General features: G+C 37.6%; 1 protein-coding gene across 1 annotated transcript in view; it reads left to right on the plus strand.

The window, feature by feature from the left end:
- The first annotated feature begins 2,825 nt into the window (after positions 1 to 2,825).
- Positions 2,826 to 12,420, plus strand: part of LOC137323576 (low-density lipoprotein receptor-related protein 1-like) — a 1,400,855-nt gene continuing 1,391,260 nt past the window's right edge. Inside the window, exon 1 of the mRNA XM_067987196.1 lies at positions 2,826 to 2,907. Within this exon, the coding sequence (XP_067843297.1) occupies positions 2,826 to 2,907 (82 nt within the window). The remainder of the gene's footprint in view (positions 2,908 to 12,420) is intronic.

Consider the following 12,420-nt stretch of genomic DNA (forward strand, 5'->3'; position numbering starts at 1 on the left):
GAGCTTGGAGAGGAGAGAGGGACAATGATTGAGTGAGATGGGGGCTTAAGAGTGGTGGCAGGACTAGGGGTAGATATTCGATCAAATAAATAATTTGTTTGCCATATGAGTAAACTTCTGGACATAATACCAGACACTTTTAAGGCAAGCAAACTAGATATCTGCTCTGAGTACAATATGGGGTTTACTTGCAGAAAATCAGGTGGTGACTAGAATTTTCCTAATCATTCAACTTGAATGCTCACCTGAGACTCCCAGTCTCTTCAGCCTTAGCCTTGTGAAGTTGATAAATTGCAGCAGCTTTATCTTTTGAAGTTGTGCAGAGCACCAGGTGACAGGCTAGAACTCATTTCATTTATGACCAAGAGTAACTGCCAAGTGAGTTGTGGCAAAAATTATAAATGAACTGCTCTAGCAGTCCATAGTTAATGTGCTTAATTCTAATGTTATGGTTGCATGTTTCAGTCCGACATTGACAGTGAAACCTATTTATGAATGTAACGCTACCAATTCTGGTCAATCTGATGTGTATTTTCCTCAGAAATAAATTTAGTAAGGTAAACATTGCTAAAATGTGGACTCCAGCAGCATTGTAAGAAAAAAAAAGCTATCCCTCAGCTGACAGAAGCAGGCCACCTCTCCATAATAGCATGACTCCAGAGGTGAAGCAGTTTAAACGATCTTTCAGTCTGAAGCTAGAACCTTTATCCTCTAGATACAGACAATACTTAGCAGCAGATGCTAACAAGGTAGCTTCAACTGGGCCTAGCCTTTCTGTTCAGGTACCTGTCCACTCTTTCCACAAGCATTCACCACTATCAGCCACTTGGGAAGGGATTTGAAGACTGATAATCGTCTTGGTGGTTGGACTGACAACATTCTTACACCAGACTGGATAACTCTTATGTAAAAGTTGATTTGCTTTAAATGGTATGTTCTTTATTCTAGATTGATAAACTGCATGATATTTAGTTGGTTTGTTGCAATGGCTACACCAAGGCATTTCTGACATTGTTAAATCTCTACTGCATTAAAACACCTGACCTCATTTTTTCTCTGGCAAGGTTTCACTGTACTATTCAACGTGGAATAAAACCTCTGCAGTAGCACAGATGAAAATCTGTAATAATTGTGTGATCCAAATATATGTGCATATTTTCACTTTTTTAGACTGCCTGTTTGAGTTGCTTGGAGTATGCAGTAAAGCATGTACATTCTGTGTATGTAAACCTAGTAATAGTTACAGATATTTAAAAATGTTAGCTCTTTAAAGTGATGCAGTAAGGCTGATGTACAGCAAATAACAGTCCATAAGAAAAATTCAATTTTAAAGCACTCAACATAAAGGAACTGCCTAATTAATAAATGTTGTGTTGGTATCGCAGCAGTTATTAGAATTAAAATAGGCATTTAACACTGGTAGATGGGACTCAGTAAAACTTTCAACTTTCCAACTGCATCAGCTTATTATTGTTCTGTTACTGACTCATGATCTGATGTTGCATATTTATCATCCAGGAGAGCTGTCCTGATGTGTGGAATGGTGCAAACAAGACCATCCCAGCTGTTTTTATCTCCTAACACCTGGAGTTTCACTCTGGGTGAAAATGTGGACATGGTGTATGCTCGATGTATGTGTTTGGTTAGTTCTCCACTGAACCACTGGGTGGAGTGTCTCTCCGTAGTGAAAAACTGTCTCCTCTTATTCACCGAGGAGCATACACATCTCAAGCTGCAATCTATTTATTCATTGCCCTGGATATAATAGGATGGTGTGGGAATTAAAATAATGAATAGTTATAAAGAAGAGTGGGGCAAACATTAGATAACATTGAACTGAAAAAGGAATTAAGTTTATTTTCAAAGTACATTTGCCTTTCTTTCTCGGAGAATGAATGGCAAGAATGTTTCAAAGAGAATAATCAGTTTATTTCTGTGATTGTAAGTGTATTGTACAGAAATGAGTTTTAAAAAAAATAAAAATATGGATTCCAGTTATGATACCCAAAGAAACATTAACCAAATTGAATACTTGCTTCTAATTATTTACCAGTATTGATGCGCAGGGCAATTAATAGAGAGGTGTGCTGTGCACATTTTAATCATTTTAAAAAATGATAATGGACAAAATGGGGTTAATACCTCTGAATATTATTTTTTAACAACACTATAAATCTAGAGCATGAAGAGCAGAAAGGCTACGTAAGGAAAATAAAATTTGCTGCTGGGTATGGTAATTGGGATCCATTTTAACAAGGAACCAACTGGCTTGATCAGGGATTCTCTAGAGAATGATTGTCTAGGGTGAACATTATTTTTCTTCACAAAGACTAAGTTCTGCCACTACACAGGCCAGTTATTTAGCATAACATGACTTGCAGGCATTACAGTATTTATTCTGAGAACACTTTAAATGCAGCACTGCTTTGTTAAAAGAGCCAAAATAAAGGAAATGGAGATCTATATTGTCCTCAGTGCGTAACTATGCATTCCTTGTTTGTTAAACGTCTCAAACTAGGCAGTGAATCTGAATGGTGTCGATACAGAGCGGTTGTATGGTAGATTCCATGATTAATCAGTGAAATTCCATCCTCCAGCATCACTCACTGCCCTCTTGTGATGTAAGACCAGACGTACACTGCATTGAAAAGTCAAGACACACACTGCACACATACACCTACAAATTCTGCTGAAAGCAGAGGAGGGAGATCGGCTCATTTAGCAGAAGAATTTCCTTTGACATTTCTAGATTACGCAGCTCAACACTGGTTCTCTGCTGACTTACTGAGTGTGCAGTGAGGCAGTCACAGCCTTCATTTGTCGCAATGTCTGAGTTTATTTTAGCTTTGGTAACAATATCCGGATTATTCCCCATCACCAAGGCTGTGTCAGTTCTAGTTGATAAAGGTAAGGATACTTTATTTACTGGATTGCTATTCTAAGGAAGTCTCTGGCAAACTTGTACATTTTCCACAAAATGTCATTCATGACTATGTGGAGCATTGGTGTATTCCATCAGCCAGTCGAGCTTGTGTTACTGTGCTTAATTACTGCTTGTAGTAACCCTTCAGTGACTATCTTGTGAAAGGATGAGTATTGCACTAGTAGCTTAAAAGCAGTCAGCATCTGGTGAGGAGAAAAGAGCGTTGTGATTTTCTTTCCCCCAAAGTGTAGGAACTGTTCTGGTGGAGAAGTTCAGTGCTTTTGACTTTAAATCTGTGCTTTTTTTTTCCTCCCCTGGACTGTTGACTTCCTTGTGCAATTTTTACTAAATGTTATATTGATACTTAATCTCACCAGGTTGAGTAATTAATGTTCTTGCTGCCACCTCGGCTGCTGATCTTTTTCGATTGTATGATTTGTGCTATGGACTGAAAAGAGGGCATCAGAAGCCGTGCTTGTTTTGTTTTCCACGTCATGACATTTTTTTCTCCCTATGTGCTCTGCAAAAATGTGCCATGCAAGTTTTTGCATATAATACATTCATAAAAGAATTCTCAAAGAACAGGAATTGGTTTTAAAAGTTCATCATCGTGACATTGTATCGTGCCTGGACTTTGGGTGCAACGTGTCGAAATATATTGTTACATAAAAATAAAAAAAATCTAGGAATTTATGCGCTTCCTGCCACTTCCGCTATTCCTCTCCAGTATATGGTTTGTGTTAGGTTCTCGGAAGAAGCCATCGAGAAGTATGTTCATTCTGTTTGTGGTGTCCCAAAAAAAACCAATTGTACTCACTTCCTGTGTGAAAATTAAAAATTCAATTATTTAAAAAAAATTTCACCTGTAACATGCAGTATTAAGTCGTGCTAAATAAATTGCAGTTTCAATAAGGAATTGTTTGTGTAATGAAGTTTATTGTAGATAATTTCAGCTCGGTACTTGCGCTGTCTTAGGAATTTCCTGTGTGCATTTATTAACTGTTGTTTTTGTAACAAAGAGCAATAAATGAGCAACTCTGTTACTTTCTGTAATTTCTGCTGTGGTTTTAATAGGAATGGTTTGTGTTAAATACCAATGGTCTTTATAACTTTTGCTATAGTCTCCAGAGAGAGTAAAAGTTGATCTGTTGGAAATGTATCAATGTGTTTGTTTGATTTATATATTTACTACATTGTGACCATGTTTTTTTTTAAATTTCAAATCCAAATAAGGTGGAGTGTTTCTTAGATTGAGTATAACAATGACTTTATTCTACCACGTAAGTTTACACAAGTTCACTCTGCTATCTTTAAAATGTACATTTCTAAGCAGGAAACTCAAACATGATATCGTTAAACACTAAAATAATTGTGAACCTTTGGAATTTTAGTTGTAAGGAAAAAATAATGTACCAAAAACTTTTTTGCTAAAATAACATTTTTTATAAATTCTGAAATTATGACATTTTAAAATATTCATCAATCTGGATTTTATGTATTCTAAATTCTTGATATGTTGCAGTATTTTGAATAAAAATTGAAGGGGGCATATTGTGCAAGATTTATTTAACAAAAGGAAATAAGAGACAAAGTGCTTGGCTAAGAATAATGTTCCATAACATCACAGCTCATTTCAATTGATATTTTCATGTGTGTACATGAGTTTTTCCGGGTAAATTTGTGAAACCTAGATCTGTACATTTTTTGGGGACATAATTCATTATTCCAGCCATAAATAATGCTGATTATTCAAGCTGCGGCCTTATTCTGAAAATACATTCTTTAATGTTCTGGTCTTGTCTTCTCTATAAGATTGTCTTTGGGGAATAAACAATCAGCATGTTGTAATGAGGAGCATGTTATTGTGAGTTACATGGTATTTTAAGGATCTTTAACTAGTTATTCTTTTAGAGGGGGAGTCATAAGTAGTGTAGCTTATACCAAAAGACTAATATATATCAATATTACTGTAAAAAGCTATTGTATAACACATTCCTCTTGTGGTTAGCTGTTTTTATTTTTCAAATAAATACCTACTTTACAAAATAGCAGTAGTTGTTAATCTAAACACTAATAAATGTGATGGTTTAATGCTTCAGAATAATTTCCCCTTATTTCTTTAACTGTGTTAAATTTAGAAAGTTTGCTGGCAAATACAGACATTTTTTTCAGAATCTGCAAATTCTCTGACATAAGTAGAAGGGGTTGATAACTTTGGTATAAAAGTCTGTCGGGGTAATTTTGACTTTGGGTGAAAGTGTAAAACGGCTGATATCAAATCAGCCGCCCGTTATACATCTCTCCTGATTTTCATTTCCATTGAAGTCAACGGGAATGTACTTCTATCCATGGCACAGCATATTGCAGCTGTAATATGTTTCATATCACCCTGACATTTCCCTTGTGTTAAAATATATATTGTGGTATATTTGAGTATGTAAAAGTAATAGTGAATTATTCACTCCTGTCCCTTTTTAAAAATTTGCATCACTAATACTGAATTATGTAATTTGACATAAAACAAATATGCAACACTATCATGTATATGGCCTAAGTAAGATCCTGATAAATATCCTTACATAATTATTGACCAAATATTTTAGTTGTGGGTGGTTAAAAGTGCTATGAAAATGATCTTAAAGTAACTACAGACACATGTAGCAATTATAGGACACTTTTTCAGGAGCTCACTCAGCACTAGTTAAGCAACAACATTTTTGTCCCCCTCATTTTTATTGATCTCTCTTTCCTCCATTAAATGCACAGTTTCCCTTACTTTCCTGTATGAATGGGGATGTAAATAGCCTCTGTTAAACATCAATGATTCTATGCGCAAGATGGGGAACTCAGTATGTGGGGATCACAAAGGAGCCTACATAACACAGCATGTTAGTGTATCGACATGCTGCCACACTTTATATCTAGGAAAGCAAGCTAACAACAAAATACAAACTGAACAGGCTGAAAAATAAAAGTGTAGTGTATTTTTAAAACTTCCACAGAATGAATAGACTGAAACATCAACTAAAAAATGTGGGTAGAAATTCATGAGCTGAATAAGGAGCAAACAAACTATTACTGCATTTACTTTACAACAATATAACCGATGCAACCATGACTTTGCTGCCAACATAGTCATGTGAATGATGTACCGTTGCCCCTGGAAGCATGCTTAAAGTTGTAGTTTTCTTCAATGCCTCTGGAGGCACTGGCAGCAATACAAATGTTTCCACTGGAGGAGCAGGCAACTAATGTTTCATGCTACTGACTAAGCAGCCTAGCCGACCCTTTTGGTTAAGCAATGTTTTGTTTTGCTCACTGGCCACTCACCTTTCCAAACTTTAGATATGGTTCTTAGAAACAGTTATAGTTTGCCCAAGTAGAGTTTTTCTGTTTTCTGTATTGTGAAACTTACCCTGCAGTATAAATGAGATGGATTACAATTCACCATAGGCCTCAGGTAATTTGATTTGCAATATAAGTACATCATAGGAATTGTAACCTGTTGGAATAAACTGCCACCTAGTGTGGTAAATGTAGTTGCAGTTGAATAATGCAAATAAGAAACAAACACACATCTCAAGGGAGTAGGGAAATATTTGCCTGTTGCCAAGGCAAAATGGAGATGTTTTATGAATACATTAAGAGCAAGAGGATAACTAAGGAAAAAGTAGGCCCTATTAGAGACCAAAAAGGTAATCTGTGTGTGGAGGCAGATGTTGGTATGGTTCTTAATGAATACTTTGCATCTGTCTTCACAAAAGAAAGGGACGTGCAGACATTGTACTTAAGGAGGAGGAGTGTATGAAATATTGGGTGGGATAAACATAGTGAAAGAGGAAGTATTAAGGGGATTAGCATCTTTAAAAGTAGATAAATCACCAGGCCTGGTTGAAATGTATCCCAGACTGTTAAAAGAAGCAAGGGAGGAAATAACGGAGGCTCTGCCCATCATTTTCCAATCCTCCCGAGATATATAGGCGTGGTGCCAGAGGATTGGAGGACTGCTATCATTGTACCGTTGTTTAAAAAGGAGAGAGGGATGGACTGGTTAATTACAGGCCAGTCAGTCTAACCTTGGTGGTAGGCAAACTATTAGAATCAATTCTGAGGAACAGGATAAACCATCACTTAGAAAGGCATGGAGCAATCAAGGGCAGTCAGCATGGATTTGTTAAGGAAATGTCGTGTCTGACTAACTTGATTCAATTTTTAAAAATTCGTTCATGGGATGTGGGCAACGCTGGCAAGGCCAGCATTTATTGCCTATCCCTAATTGCCCTTGAGAAGGTGGTGGTGAGCTGCCTTTAACCGCTGCAGTCCGTGAAGGTTCTCCCACAGTGCTGTTAGGTAGTGATTTCCAGGATTTTCACCTAGCGATGATGAAGGGACGGCGATATATTTCCAAGTCGGGATGGTGTGTGACTTGGAGGGGAATGTGCAGGTGGTGTTGTTCCCATATGCCTGCTGCTCTTGTCCTTCTAGGTGGTAGAGGTCGCTGGTTTGGGAGGTGCTGTCGAAGAAGCCTTGGCGAGTTGCTGCATTGCATCCTGTGGATGGTACACACTGCGGCCACGGTGCGCCGGTGGTGAAGGGAGTGAATGAGGAGGTAACAAGGAGGGTCGATGAGGTTAGTGCATTTGATGTCGTCTATATGGATTTTAGCAAGACTTTGACAAGGTCCCACATGGCAGATTGGTCAAAAAAGTACAAGTCCATGGGATTCAAGGGAAAGTGGGGCAAGTTGGATCCAAAATTGGCTCAGTGGCAGGAGGCAAAGGGTAATGGTCGACAGGTGTCTTTTTGACTGGAAGGCTGTTTCCAGTGGGGTTCTGCAGGTCCTTTGCTTTTTGTGGTATAAGTGATTTGGACTTAAATGTAAGGGGCATGATTAAGAAGTTTGCAGATAATACAAAAATTGGCCATAAGGTTGATAGAGGAGGAATGCTGTAGACTGCAGGAAGATATCAATGGACTGGTCAGGTGGGCATAAAAGTGGCAAACGGAATTCATTCTGGAGAAGTGTGAGGTAATGCATTTGCGGAGGGCAAACAAAGCAAAGGAATACACAATATATGGAAGGATACTGAGAGATGTAGATGGAGAGGAACCTTGGAGTGCATATCCACAGATTCCTGAAGTAACAGGACAGGTAGATAAGGTGGTTAAAAAGGCATATGGAATACTTTCCTTTATTAGCTGAGGCATAGAATATAACAGCATGGAGGTTATGCTAGAACTGTATAAAACACTAGTTAGGCCAAAGTTTGGTTACTGCGTACAGTTCTGGTCACCACATAACAGGAAGGATGTAATTGCACTAGACGGGGTACAGAGGAGGCTTACGAGGATGTTGCCATGACTGGAGAATTTTAGCTGAGAGAAAAGATTGGAATGACTGGGATGGTTTTCTTTGGAACAGAGGAGGCTGAGGTGAGATTTAATTGAAGTGTACAAAATTATAAAGGGCCTAGATAGAGTGGATTGCAAGGATCTATTTCCCTTAGCAGAGAGGTCAATAAACAGGAGGCATAGATTTAAAGTGATTGGTCGAAGGATTAGAGGGGAACTGAGGAAAAAATGTTTCACCCAGAGGGTGGTGGAGGTCTGGAACTCACTGCCTGAAAGGGTGGTAGAGGCAAAAACCTTCAACTTATTTAAAAAGTATTTGGATATGCTCTTGAAGTGCCATAACCTACAGGACTACAGACCAAGTGCTGGAAAGTCGGATTAGGCTGGGTGGCTCATTTTCGGCTGGTGTGGACATGATGGGCTGAATGGCCTCCTTCTGTGCCATAAATTTTCTATGATTCTATAAAGTAGTCTGGACAGGTCACAGTCCTGTGAGTAAATTGACATGGGGTAGAAATGTGCACTGCAGGCCCTTTTTGTCTTTCTCATCTCTTACCTGGCCTTTACATAACTTTCTCCCCAGAAAATTAAAATCACTCTTCCAACTTTTGGACAGCTATTGCTCTGGTGTTGCCAATTTGCTCTGAAATTTGCCCAGCAACACAAACAAGGCTGACTTCAAAATATTGGAGCCAAAGTCAAACTCCTTTTTTTGGGTAACTCAAATGTGTCATCAGTTTGTCACTTCTGCATCAGTGTGTGAGCTTTAGTTGTAGTTTTGCTGTAAAATAACCATGTCCCTGACACTGAGACGTTCTTGATTATAGAACAATTCACTTTACTATAAGTATATTTTCAAGATAAGTAGTTAAATACATTAAGCCATTTCATAACTTAATCTTTTTTGACTTTTGATAACACAATAGTACAAAATATGTGTTTTATATTGACACCATTTTAATTTGAATTCTGGGTCACTGACATTTGTGAGCCAACCTTCAGTATTTACAGTGTCAGTGATTTGGCTCTCCCCTCCTCCTTTTAAAAGCCTCCTCGAAACTTATCTCTTTGATTGTCCCTCTGGCCACCTCACCAATGGCTGCCGCTGTCCCTGTAAAATGCCATGGACTGTTTTGTTACATGAAATGCACAATATAAATGTAAGTTATTGACTGTTGTACATTACAACAGTGACTACACTTCAAAAGTACTTCATTGGCTGTAAGACGCTTCTGGACGTCCTGAGGTCATGAAAGGCACTATATAAATGCAAGTTTTTTTTTCATTTTGTACTGAACAGTACCTTGGTCTGAAGCAAACAGAACAGCGGCAAAATTAGGAACAGGCTGGACCATATAGTCACACATGGTGCTTGTCCTTGGAATCTTATGATCTTGGAGGTTTTTTCCAGTTGCAGCTTATTTGCACCCAGATCCATCTGCCCCATCTTTGGGCATGTGCTCTACACAACTATAGTTTCTTGGGAAATTTGTTATGTACTGCAGCCTCACTACTCTAGAAGGCCTGGTCAGAAGATAATGACCTTTTGGGGGGAGGGGGGAAGTAAAAACCACAATCGCAACATTTTACTATCAAATTTATTGTTTTGCCCTCGCCAACTTTTTTTGAACAAATTGAAGGCAATTTCTTCCCTCCAAAACCAATTAGTTGGTATACCTGTAAATTAAACTGTATGTGAAATGCTAACCTTTGTTTGAACTACAGAAATTGCAGTATTAACCACATATAGTGAAGTACTGTCAGGAAGAGTCAATGTGGAGCTTTTATATATCTTTTTCGTAAGGTAAAAGTAGAGCAATGTGAAATTCTATCCAAATTCCAGCTCATAGTCTCAAGTTCATCCACCAATGGCCCAGCAAATTTATCCAGTGAGTAGTTGAGTCATTCAGATCACCAAGTTCTCTGGTTTGATGTCTGAGTCTTCTGATCTCAGGCAGGGAAGCAGCAGATAATTTCCCCTCAGCATCCCTAGGCTATAAGAGGTGGAAACTGGCCAGAGTTTTCACTCTTCAACAGTGGCCTGTGCTGGCAGCTAGTATATGTGGATGTTCAGTGAAAGCAGAATGTGCTGTGATGTCCCATGTGCTCAAATATCCTGCCAGCACTCACTTTCAAGACTCACACTTGAATAATGACATATTGAGACAGCTACCAGATAGTAATGTAAGCTCATGGAGATGTATTCTAACAAGGAGTCAATGCATTCAGGTGAAAATAGTGAAGGGAACAAAGTATGGGAGAGGGAGAGAAAAAAAAAATGGCATGTATTTTAAAAAAAAAAAGTTTTTAAGACCTGACTTGTATGCTTGCATCAATAAATCTAATATACAAAGAATCTTCTTGTCCTGCTGACTGACCACATTGTGTTTAGGCCTATAAAACAGTCCTTAAAACAATACTGAAACGTAAGTGTCTCACAAACACTGATAGTTGCAATCTGGATTCAGATAACGATGAAAAAGAGTAAGCCTAATTCAGTGTTCTGAGAAGCCATCCATATTTAATTCTATTTACAAAAATAATAGTTATCATAAAAATTTCAGCAAGGAAGAGGGCCATTTGGGCTATTTTGCCGATACCAGTTATGTTTAAAAAATCTATTGGTCAGGCTGATAGAGACTAGGTATGAATCAACGAGAAACTTTGTGTGTTTGATTAATAAGGGCTTTAAAAAGTTTGTCACTTCACCTTCCTGAACATTATACCTATTCATTTATTCCAGAATTTGTTTCATACATTGGCAGCATGTATATGTGTTGCTTATAAACACACAACTGATGACATCGTTTACACTGCATTTGGGATAATTAGTGATATTTAACATATTCTAACACATCCAACTCTTATTATACAAATATTATAACACATTCTCCATTATTAGGTTGCTGAACCTTGGTTCCTGACTTTTTCATGTTACATTTTATGTCCTGTTATGGGACATTCATTATGTTATGCACCTCATTATACCAAGCAATTTAATTAGCTTACTTTGTATTGTTGACACCAGAATATAAAATGTTATGATACAAACACACTGCACGAATGCTGGGACTAGTAGCCATCACATATGTTTCATGTGGGAGCGCTACACCATTCATACACAAGAGATATACTGTTAATATAAAGAATGAAAAGCACTTTTTTGGTTGCTGTACTGAACTGAAATAGTAGAAGTGTAAATGTAATTTTGATCATAACCAAAACAGCTTGTCCAGCTCTAAATTTTTAATTTTTCTGACCTATTGGACCTCCATTTTACATAATTTATAACAGGATTAAGTGAATTGTCAGCTTTTAAATATGAAACAGAAAATGTCTACAGATTTCTGTCTGAATTGTATGTTTAATAAAGTGATTCTTAAAGGTTTACTGATTATATTGAAGGTGTGTGCTCATTAGGAAATAAAAATTAATTATTTCTGCTTGCGCTTTTAATATGGTGTCACAAATTACATTCCAATCCTTGGCAAAAGACAACAACATCTGGAGTACCCAGTAATCATGAATATGCAAATTGTAATTAAATTATTATATACTATACTAGCAGATCTGCTGTGGCATTGCTCATGGTGAGTCCTATGCATGTTTGATGTTAATAGTTGTCTGCGGTTGTTGTGTACAATGTATGTTTGTATCTTTGTTTATGCAGATGCATTTTTGTTAGCTTTGCTACTGTCATTTGTGTAATGTTTTATTGTTTGTGTATCTCTTTCTGATCAGAATTGAGACTGTGGGGGGGAGATTGGTCTTTTATATGCCACCCGATTTTCTTTTCCGTTGACTTCATTGGCGTGTGAAACTGTTGACCGTCTTGTGCCAATTTCAAGACCAAATTCACCTGTTGTGTGTCTGTGTTGATTTCTGAGCCCTATGTGTGGATGTGTTTCACTTTTTTGAGCTGCGTTGAATATCCATGATTCTATGCAGTTGAAGCGAAATATCTTTGTGGTATATCTGTGTCTAACAATCTTGTTTGTAGCATATTTAATGGGGATTTGACTCTTGCGTGATTTATTTTCTTTTATTAGTTTCTCTTTGTCTGATAAGTGATTCTGTCTGGTAATATATTGTATGTCTGTGTTTGGGAAGATGTATGGCAGTCTTTGGAGGTTTGTGCCAGATGG

This window comes from Heptranchias perlo, chromosome 7 (assembly GCF_035084215.1).
Source record: "Heptranchias perlo isolate sHepPer1 chromosome 7, sHepPer1.hap1, whole genome shotgun sequence".
Classification (NCBI taxonomy): domain Eukaryota; kingdom Metazoa; phylum Chordata; class Chondrichthyes; order Hexanchiformes; family Hexanchidae; genus Heptranchias; species Heptranchias perlo.